Source organism: Phyllobates terribilis, unplaced genomic scaffold (genome assembly GCF_046119375.1).
Source record: "Phyllobates terribilis strain yellow unplaced genomic scaffold, ASM4611937v1 Scaffold_12__6_contigs__length_324123572, whole genome shotgun sequence".
In the NCBI taxonomy this organism is placed as follows: Eukaryota; Metazoa; Chordata; class Amphibia; order Anura; family Dendrobatidae; genus Phyllobates; species Phyllobates terribilis.
Genome location: NW_027362772.1, coordinates 41,170,380 through 41,181,570, shown reverse-complemented (window position 1 = coordinate 41,181,570; position 11,191 = coordinate 41,170,380). Strand labels below are relative to the sequence as shown.

At 37.1% G+C, this 11,191-nt stretch overlaps 1 protein-coding gene across 1 annotated transcript; it reads right to left on the bottom strand.

Moving 5' to 3' along the window:
- Positions 1–3,286: 3,286 nt before the first annotated feature.
- LOC141171668 (protein BTG4-like) lies at positions 3,287–7,179 on the bottom strand. Its single transcript, XM_073655331.1, has 4 exons — positions 7,007–7,179; positions 6,746–6,880; positions 6,382–6,652; positions 3,287–3,391 (listed from the first exon to the last, which is right to left on the bottom strand). The coding sequence occupies exons 1-4, from the start codon at positions 7,177–7,179 to the stop codon at positions 3,287–3,289; spliced, it is 684 nt and encodes a 227-aa protein (XP_073511432.1).
- Positions 7,180–11,191: the final 4,012 nt, after the last annotated feature.

Below are 11,191 nucleotides of genomic sequence, written 5' to 3'. Positions count from 1 at the left end.
ATTCTCTGCAACTATTATTCTACAATCATTTACAGAGTTCTATGCTACAGAAGGGTAATGTATCCGTAAAAATCGGATGGCACATGGATGGTCCGTATGCCATCCGTTTTTTTTTCTTGCACGCATTGATATGCATTGGCGAGGCTCGTCCGAGATAGGCGGCAATACGCAGCATGCTGCAATTTTTTTCTCATTCCAATTTCAGCTGAGAAAAAAATAATTGCAAGATGAGATGTAACCCATTGAATAACATTGGTCAGAGTGCAATCCGATTTTTTATTGGATTTCACTCGTCCGTTTTTATCGCATAGGAGTATGAGCCCTTAATTATCACATATGTTCTGCAGGGCTTGCATCTACCACTCTATGGTGGAACTAATTCATCATTGTACATACTGAAGATTTATTTTCAGTAGCAGCCCCGTCACATGCTGAGGTTTCCCTATACCCAAATATAGGTTGCACCACCATAGCTGAAATCAGGGTTACCTGAAAGGGCCCCACTCAGATGATTCACCTTCCCTTGAGCTGAACCCCTAGCTGTGCCTTTGGGAGACAATATTCCATTGCAACAGACTTTTTGTTCAGTTTTGTTTACACAGGATGAATAATCACAGAAGTCATAATCATAAACACAAAAGCCGCCGCTTTGTCCTGTCCCCAACTAAACAGAATCAGTCCCGATCTGCTTAGACAAGACTGAGCTAATCCCACCCAAGTCCAACAAAAAAGCAATTCTATAAAGCATTGAGGAGATTTGTTTTGTCTCTTTTCTCAGTCTGAGAAACTAAGGAAATAAGGCAACCCAGTTATATACCACAGCTAGCCAGGGCCACCTCATCAAAAGTTCTAGTATACTACGCTCCTTCAAGTTGTTTTCCTCAACATACACCAAGATCTTGGGAGACACAGATGTGTTACCATATCCTGCAGCTCTGGACTTGTCTTCCATCGAACAGATCTGGGACATCAATGATTTCACAGGCGATGCCAGCAGCAAATCTTGATCATTTACCGTATTGCATTCATCGCAGCAGAACATTCCTCAGACAGCCGAAATAGTAAAGGGTGAAGAAAAATGCAAGATATAGCAAGGCCCACACCCCCTCCCATAAAAAAAAAATATATATATTTTTTTTATTATTAAAGAGTTAGGACATGATTAAAAGCTGTATCTTATCATGACTTAAAAAAATGTGACACCATACTGCTATGTCAAGTAGAAAATAACCATAAAGTCAAATCTGAACCAAGGTGTCCACAGTCCAGGGGGACGGTCAGATGTTAAATAAATCATGGTAGTGATGATTAGAGCACAAAATGATGTGTGTGGTCTGGTGTCCACAAACAAAATAAATGGTCAGAGGTTAATAGACCAATAAACAGCCATAAGTTAAGTGCAGTATTGCTCCATCAGGGACGGGTAGTGACTATACAAGAAGATGTTCCCCATAAATACCTCATATAACAGCCGGGGTGTAGACAGCTGTCCAGTCACATTAGCAAGTTCTGTTCAGCACGTATGCACAGGAGCCGACACCCCATTAGAGCTTCAGAGAGGTGAAGATGAGGCTTGGAAGGCAAGTTTGATATGTTCAAGCCATTATAATTCCTCAGACAAGCATTAACGACTTAGGCCAAGTTCACACATTCAGTCTTTGCTCAGTATTTTACATCAGTATTTGTAAGCCAAAACAAGGTGAGGAACAATCAGAGGAAGTATAATAGAAACACCTCACTACTTCTGCATTTTTCACCCACTCCTGGTTTTGGCTTACAAATACTGATGTAAAATACTGAGCAAATACTGATAGTGTGAACATATCCTTAGCAACATAAGATGTACTGTTATGTCATATGCTATCTTCCTGACTTTGATATGGACTTGCCAAACATCTTTCCCAGCAGATTATGACTGTGATATTCACCATCATCTGCCTCTAAGGCCACGTTCACATGTTTAGTATTTGGTCAGTATTTCACATCAGTATTTGCAAGCCCAATCCAGGAGTGGGTGAAAAATGCAGAGTTGGTGATATGTTTCTATTATACTTTTCCTCTGATTGTTCCACTCCTGATTTTAAAGACTAATGTGAAAATCTGACCAAATACTGCTGTGTGAACTTAGCCTTACAGTCGGAATGAAACCTGGCTCTGCCTGTGGCTGTCAACCAGTTAAATGCTGCTGTCAATTTCTGAAAGTGGCAATAATAGCGCACCAGTATGGGGATGCTACATTGTATGTGCCTGTGATGTGATCGCGAGGCATGGATGGCTTGCTATGACAGATGGGATCTGTTGAAGACCAACGTGTCTGTCATTATGGAGCTCCTTTGAAGCCTAGCCTGTGGTATTGCTGCATATATTACAAGAAATCAGAAGATCACAGATTCAAATCCACTTAAAGGACAAAAACATAGTGAAAAGTAAAGAAAAAAAAAGTTTTAATAAATATGAAACAAAAAAAAGTCAATAAAATTTCAAATCACTCTCCTTTTCCACCATTAAAAATGAAGCTAATAGAAAAATAATTAACAAAATACACATCTGTAGAGGGACGCATCCAAAAAAGTGTGATCCATCGAAATATAAAAGTCATTAACCAGATCGGTTAAACACTGTAAACAGAACAAAATTAAAAACTCCAATATCGAGGGTTTTTTTTTGGTCGCTGCAATATCACAGAAAAATTCACTAAGAAGAGATAAAAATTCCAAGTTCATTCCAAAATGGCATCAATAAAAAGGATATCTCACCCCACAAAAAATAAGCAGCTGCACCTCTCCATTCACTAAAAATGAAAACGTTTTCATACTCTAGAAATGACGACACAAACAAATATAGATTTTTTGCAAAGTTCCGATTTTTTTTTCACCACTAAATTTAAAAAAATATTGGACAAGTTTGGTATTGATGCAATTGTTCTGATGAGGAGAATCAAACTGCTATGTCACTTCCACCACACAATGTAGGCTGCAAAAGCCATTAAAAAAAAACAATATCAGAGTTGCGTTTTTTTTTACAATTTCACCTCACTTGGAATTTTTTTCTGTTTTCCAGTACACTATGTGGTAAAATGAATGGTGACATTCAAAAGTACAACTTGTCCCACCAAAAAGAAGTCTTCATAAGTCTATGTGGACGACAAAATAAAAAAGTTATAGCTCTTGGAAGAAGAAGAGGAAAAAACAAAAATGAAAAAACAAAAATTGGTCATGTCTGTGAGGGCTTAACAAACTCAGTGATGGCAGCCGCGGCTGTAAGTGTTGGGATTTCTGCATTAGTCTCATTCTCCGGACTGAATAAATATTGATGTTTTGAAAATTCTGATTTCCATAATTCCAGAACTTTTCTTTTCTGGTGTTTCAGTGTTAAAGTTGTCCAGTTCCTCCTATGAAAATGAAGCAAATGTGAACAGGTGCAAACTGCTGTGACTGCATTATGTAAAAATAAAAAAATACAGCAACACAATGAACCCAATTCATCATAGACCAGTGATATTCATATCAGTTTTGACGAGAGGGCATGCTGGAGTCAGAAGCTCCTGTTTTATGAACAAGTGTATGACTCTTCTTGAATCTGGAGTGTCTGACCAATGGCGAGCAACTTCATACGTGACCCCAGAAATCTCACTTCAGTAAGGGACTGGGGTGAGATTTTGATGTACGAAGTGCCGCAACTTGTCGTGAATTAAGACTAGCTGTGGTGTCATGCCCCCACTGCGCGTCCCCAGCCCAGCTCCACCCATTTTAGAAAAGCTGTGGGAAACTGATGGGGAAATGCCAAAAGTTGGGCAAAATCAAGGCATCACCTACATATTGCAACTATTCAAAGCTTTTATGCCAAAAAAGTTTTGTTGAGTTGGGCCCATTGTGTACTGCAAATTTTGTGTAAACTTTGAATTCATTGATTCATTTAAATGACATTAATGTCAAATAAACTAAACTTATAACATTGACTACCAACCACAACAAGGCGGCCTTTTCTTAATGAACACTTAACCAACCTTTAAGGGTGGCTTAAAAAAATTAAAGTCTCGGGTGGCAGTCACTGTTTAAAGGTTTGTGCCATGCAATCTTTGTGAGTCAGTCATAGAGTTAGCCCCTTCATGATGAAGCCAATTTTTTCTACTTTTGCATTTTTGTTTTTTCCGTCAACTTCTTTCTTTATTTTTCTGTCCACATAGACATATGGTGACTTGATTTTTTGCCGGACTAGTTGTACTTTTGAGTGACATCATTCATTTTACCATGTAGTGAACTGGAATCAAGATAAAAAAAAATTCAAAGTGAGGAGAAATAGCGAAAAAAACAAAATTCTGACTGTGCATTTGCACTTTACAAATATATCTCTATAGATTATCCTTAATGACTAGAGCTATTATTGCTGCTCTGCTTCCTATTTTTAACTATAGGTTATTTTATCGTGTCTTGTTGTTTTGTGCTTTTTAACTATTTCTGTCTTATTTTTGTGTCAAATAAAATTATGCTATTAATTCAAAACATTTATTTTAATTTATTATTTGTTCAAGTAGTATTTTCTTTTTTATGTTATGCATTACCTGCTTGAATAGTGCTTTACGGTGCACATACTTATATTGTTACGTCTTAATGTTATTTTCCTTCTTACCTAGGTGCAATGACAAGCACAGAGGTCTCCAATAGACCTCCAGCTGTCATACCAACCCATCAGCGACCTGCAAACATGTCACTGGCACGCCGATGGGCACATGGAATGATGAGCCCACTTGCCAGCGTGTGGTAAATGCCACCATCAGAGATTGGCAGCAGCATTTAACAGATTAACAATCGCAGGTGGAGCTATGTGACAACCTTTATAAATTATCCAGGACTTTCTGGGTATCCCGTGAGCCCATTCCATACACCCACTTCGGCCATACATATACAGTGCATGTCTTGAAGGGGTTAAATTATGTTTTTCTTGGCTTCGATGTAAATATTTTTATGCCAATAATGACAAAAGTATTCTCGGAGTTATACCTTTTTTGGCTAACCAGAAATAAATATATATGCAAGCTTTCAGAGCACAGATGTTCCTTCGACAGGCAAGATTGCAAAAGAATTCATAAGACAAAAGACACAACATTTGAGAGATGTTACAACAAGACATTTGTTCATGAGGTGTAAGTTATGATGCCTCCTACTGATAAGTTAGGAGGATAATGTTTTCCCACAGGTGTGTCCAGTTCACCTGTGAGAAAACATTTCTCTGGCCGGGGACACAGTATGAAAGATCTAAAAATTTGTATACTAAAAGGTGACTTCAAGATCAACAAAAAATGAAAAATTTGGGAATTTGGCATCAGAGACTGTACACCATAGTGCAGAAAACTCAGTCTATTGTGTAACAATTAAAGTATTGTTCCAATTTGCTGGCTTAAGCGAATTCCTAAAAATATGACATGAATACAGAGGATAGCTGGTAGAACAAGCCTAAGAGCATCACAGTCAATGGAGTAAGAGGTGGACACTTACAGTATGTGTTTTTGTGCTTTTATGAAGTTATGAAATGTTGTAGATGTTGTGATGACAAGGGCCTGAAGCATATGGGTGGAGAGAAACTCTTCATGTGAAATGATGCCATAAAATAAAGCATTATAGAGAAACCAGGGAAGTAGCCTGTAGAGTTAAGATCCTAGGCTGGGAATGATTGACAAGTCTGAAGAACCTGCATAAACAAGGACAGACACCTGGAGAGATCAGAAATAGTGCACAGTTGTGGAACCGTTCTTCTGTCGTGAAACATTTAAAGTAAAAATGCCTCCATATTGGATGTCTGTAAATGACGACACAATGCCTGGTTTATCATCTGCAGCTAGTGCATACTCAGGACACACTTCAGAGGACATACTGACATTTGACATAATGCCCCCCTCCCACCTCTTAAACATAAATCATGTGGGAATCTTGTAATTTTGGGGATGTTCCCAGGTCCATTACATATAATTATTATAATAATCACAGAGTTGAGGATTCATCTCAGGATCTTTATTACATGGAAAAGATTCACATTTATTACAAAAAATAAATAAAAGTAAGTGTAAGGGTAATTTTTTTTCTATATAATTCTCAGTCTCTAAATTCTGTAGCCTGCAGCATCTAAAACCACGGCCGATACCGTGGGTCATTTGAGGGGTTGCTGAAAAGACGAGCCCTCCATGGGGGAAACCAGAGTGGAGCCCAGGTCCTAAAAACGGCAGTTGATGCCTGAAAATACAAGAACAGCAAGGGATAATTCAATAAAATTTAATTTTTCGTGCGTCCAAGAGTCCCCACGTGTCAGTCTTATGGTCATGTACCCTTAGTGCAAGTGTCATAGTCCTATACCCCAAGTGTCAGTAAATGTCAAGGATTTTTTTACCTGATCTGGTCCCGCATTATTCCGTATTTGCTCCACTGGAGGATTGGGAGCTTCATCAATTCCACTATCTCCATCATCACTAAGCCTTGGTGATGATGATGGTGATGAGATGGTATCTTCGACGTCTTCAGGAACCTGAATGGCGCAGTCAACCATATATGAACAGGAAGCTTCTTGTTGATCCTCTTCTGGTCCTACAGAAACATCTTTTCCTCTAGGGGATCTCGGATCAAATGTTGCAACAGTGTATGGGAAATTTTCTTCCCCCAACCTGTCCAAAGATAAATCAATAAGATATGGTTATCAGTCCTGGGAATCATTGGAACCAAATCTTCTGAATATTATACACAGAGCAACTACTCACCGGCAAGATACTTCAAAGGGGTCAATCCACAAGGTGAATTCCTTGGGCAGTGCTAGGTCATAATATCTTATTTGACTTAGAGCACAAGCCTCTAGAATGCTTTCATCCTTGTCCTGGCCATTGATTCGGATACACCTAAAAGACAAAAATGAGCCATTAGAGATAAGATGTCGTTAGCACAACATAGGGAATTTCTAGAACGTCTGAAAGACCAATATGGAAATTTTCTGGGCATATCTGGTGATGCCACTGATGACTTACCTGTAGGCTTGTCCTTTCATAGGGGTCTCTGGATACCAGTGCCCAGTGTATTTTTTACATAGTATTTCTGTCAAATGCTCCCCAAATATGTCCATTTTGGCCGAATCCAATTTTTGGAATCTGTTGCCCACAGTTTTTATGTAGTCCACTCCGGTCAACAGTTCCTGCCTCATTGCTACTGGAATAGAATTCATTGCAGCCATTTTATCTGAGAAGAAAAAAGAGAAATATCACTTTTATAGACATGTTGTTTATAATATGTACATTTTTATTTATACTGTTGATTGGTGTAGGTGTCAGAGGTAGAATTTCAGCCACAAGATATTTATAGGGAAAGTACAATATCAATAGATTACAAAACACCCTCTAACCAGCTTATTGATGATGAGATGTAATAGGTGAAGTTAACAAGTTTCATTTTATAGTATATTTGTCAAAGTAACATTTAAAGTTGGTGTTTTCTGGAGTTAAACCATTGCAGTAGCCAAGTGTCCTGATAAATGATATTGGGAAGCAGATGGGTTGTCATGGCAGAAAGAGGGGCTACTGGAGGCCAACATGGCTGCCATCCCCTCTGAAGATCAGCCACGGACTGAGCTACATAAGAAATTTGCATTACTTCCCTGTTTTGCCAATTCACTATAAAGGCTTTAAAAATGTTTGCTATTTCCATGTACACAAAAAGATTGATTAGACAAAGTATAAAGTTATTACCCAAATATTGCAATCCAATTTTGTGTCCCCACAAAGAACCAAAATACGTAACATCCATCCAAAAAAGAAATGTGTGCCAGGAACAAAATAATAAACAAATGAGTATTGTTAAAAAGTATTAAACTTTGTTAAATCTAATTTTAAAGCAACATACATGTAGAAACACTGGATACATATAAAATTTTGGTGGGTGAGCTATTATGGGGAACCCTTACCTATGGTTAAAGATAGACTAGTAGACAAAATGAATTTGTAAATCAGAATTAATTATTTACAAACATATTTTCTCTACATGTCTATATTTAACCATATGTAGGGGTTTCCCCATAATATCCCACCCACCAAATTTTAATATGTATCCAGTGTTTATACAGGTATATTGTTTTTAAATTAGATTTAAAAAAAATAATACTATTTGTTAATAATACTCATTTGTTTATTATCTTCTTATGCTATTTTTTTCCTGGCACACCTCTTTTTTAGATGTTAATGTATAATTATTTAACACATAAATGGCATGAAGGAAAAAAATGTCATTATGGTGTCCTCACTTTCCCCGAGAAATGGTAAAGAAACAGATGAAAACATTGGAGGTTGGCCAAAATGGTATAAATGGAGGGAACAAAAGTATCAGCTTACCACTACAAAAACAAGCCATCCAACAACTCCATTGACCAAAAAAATACAAAAGGTGAAAACGCACTATGGCTATTGTAAAAAAAATGATAAAATTGCATTTTTGCCTTTCTGTGTTACCACACCTGATTTTTCCCCCTTTTCTCTGTACATTGATAAATTGAATGGTGCCCTAAAATAAAACAACTCTGCCCATAAAACAAACTTCATACTCCACTTTCAAAAATTGAAGGTGCAACAATGAAAATTGACCTTGACAAGAAGGGGCTATTATTATAATGAAAAAAAGAAGCCAGAGAGTTACAAGGTGCTTCATAAGAAGAACTGGAGGCTAACTGCACTTGTATCAAAGACTTAACAATTTTTTATCTAATATGATTAGAAAAAGTAAAAATTTGTTAAAAAATGCAAAAGTGAGTGTCAAGGAAGCGTCTTACTGGAAGAGAGTTTGCTAGCGTTATTACAGGTTGGGGGCATCTGGAGTCTATGAGCCCCATGTATAAAAAGGGTCTCAAAAGAAAAAAACATTGATGCGCTCAGCAATTGATCTACTCCTGTAACATAATATACCAGTAAGATCGGATATCAGGGTGGTCAGTCCATGAGACATTTCTATATCTATATGAAAAAATCTTGTCCATATGGTCATTGTGCACTTACCTTACAGATGAAAGAAGAGAAGGAGCTCAGGGAAAGTCTCTGTGGTGCAGGATGTGGAGTAGCAGGAGGGTCTTCACTAGGAGATATGTGAGGGCAGAGAGGAGACCCTGCTTTATATCAGTGTAGACTGGGAGGGGTCACTTGATTTCTGCCTTTGTTTCCAACATTGTAGGTATCAGGTGGTGTAAATCTAATTTACATAACACAAGTCATTGAGTAAGTTAAAAAAAAACAAAGGAAAGCAGAAGTAATGTCTCCCCTGCCCCCCACCCAAAAAAAATATATATATTTTTTTTATCTACAGTATTTAGTATATTTTGTATTTAATTCATGTTTAATCATTTTATTGTATTTTTATTTGTCTATGTAATTGTTTGTAATATATTGATCAGTCTATGTATCTACATATCTATTTTCTATATTTTTTATATTTTACAATTTATTATCTATATTTTAATATATTTATATCATTTATTTATTTTTTATCAGTTTAGAAAGATCATTATCTAGCTATCATCAATCCATTATCCATCTTTTTATCTTTCTGGGGCAGGGTGCAGACTATTGTGTTTTCTCTCGTCCATGAGAATCGGGTTGACTATGTACATCCCACTCTGATGGAACTCTGATCACAGTTTAATCACAGTTTGATAATATGGTGATCCGATTCTTTTGGAAGTGTAAAAGACGGAGAAAAAATGTCATCAGAATGCAGTCTGATATTTTCCACGGACTTTCTGATTTTAATGACTGAGCTCGATCTGAATATCAGATAAAACTCGGCCATGCTACAATTTTTTTCCCCTGACCATCTCTGTCCAAGGAAAAAAAATCAGACATGTGCAAGGCCCCATAGAATAACATCAGTCCGAGTGTGTTCTGATATTTTGTCGGATCACACTCGGACCAAAAATATGATCATGTGCATGAGACCTAATATCTACTTTCATACTTTATGATATGCATTTTTTTATTATCACTCATCTATTGACCACTTGTAACTTTCTATGTTTCAATGTACTGTATATATACTAGTTATATTTTTGTATCTAACATCTTTCAATCTTTGCACTTTGTTCATTTAATAATAGAGATGAGTGAATAAATTTGAGGGGAATAAGATTCTATTCATTAGTCAAAATGCATACTTTAATTGTTCACTTCCATACGGATTCAGCAAAATGTTAGCAATTGTCCGCCATTGTTTTTACCTCTAAAGCGGAAGCAAAAGTTTAAAAAAGTCCATATGCTGACCTTACAGCTCACTACTTGGTCCCCTCCGCTCCTCATTGCATCTTTCAAACACCAACGATTGGATTGAAAGCTTCAGTCCTCTTAAGTTGGACTGGGACTTCCCGCTCTAAAGATGCCAGGATCTTTCTGCACTTGTGCACTCAAGGTCATGGTGCCCATCGTGACACTCAAAAATTTGTGAGTTTTTTCAGAGCATGAGAGTCCAGGGATTTCAGCCCTGGTGGCAGAGATCAAAACATGAATTGAAAGCCATAGAGGTGGACGGTGAGCAGTGGAGGGTCTGGAGATGTGAGCATTGACATGCGTAAAAGGATTTCTATTTTCATATTAAGTTTATTATAGTCTGGGTATTGGCAAGACCCCATACAATAATAAGTGACATTAAACTTGAGAAGAACATCTCTGCAAATTGAATTTGCCTTAAAAAAAATATATGAACAGGTTAATTCTAATTTTGCCAGATTTACTCATCTCTAATTACTAATATCACATTTAGATAAATACGTGTTCAGTATCTGATTATATCTGTCTGTGGAATATCAGATGTTCATTACTCGCTCAGCTCTTATTTTATCAGTATTTAAATTATATTGTTTTGTAACAAATAGAATTTACTGAATAGATGGAATCTTGTCCATTTTGCTCCTGTGGACTCTTCATAATGATGTAATGCAAACTGCTAACTACTTGGTTAATATGTTAATTCTTAGAATTTCAGGCCCTAAGTTACATAAACACCTTTTCTCTTTGTCTTCTCCAGAAACAAGTCAGGTATTTATGCTTTGGTATGGGCAAAGGTGCCCTTTGTTATTATGTATTGATGTTAAGGAATTTTCTATGAGACACAACAGGCTCCACAAAGGTCTCACCTGTCCAGAGCCTTGAAATCTCATTATGTACTAGTCCAGACTTATTACCATC

Excerpts from the sequence above, each read along its gene's own strand:
- LOC141171668 (XM_073655331.1), bottom strand. The coding sequence starts at position 7,179 with ATGAGGCAGGAACTGTTGACCGGAGTGGACTACATAAAAACTGTGGGC. Across the intron at positions 6,881-7,006 it reads ATGAAAGGACAAGCCTACAG|GTGTATCCGAATCAATGGCC; the intron begins GTAAGTCATCAG and ends TTTGTCTTTTAG. Across the intron at positions 6,653-6,745 it reads CCCTTTGAAGTATCTTGCCG|GTTGGGGGAAGAAAATTTCC; the intron begins GTGAGTAGTTGC and ends ATCTTTGGACAG.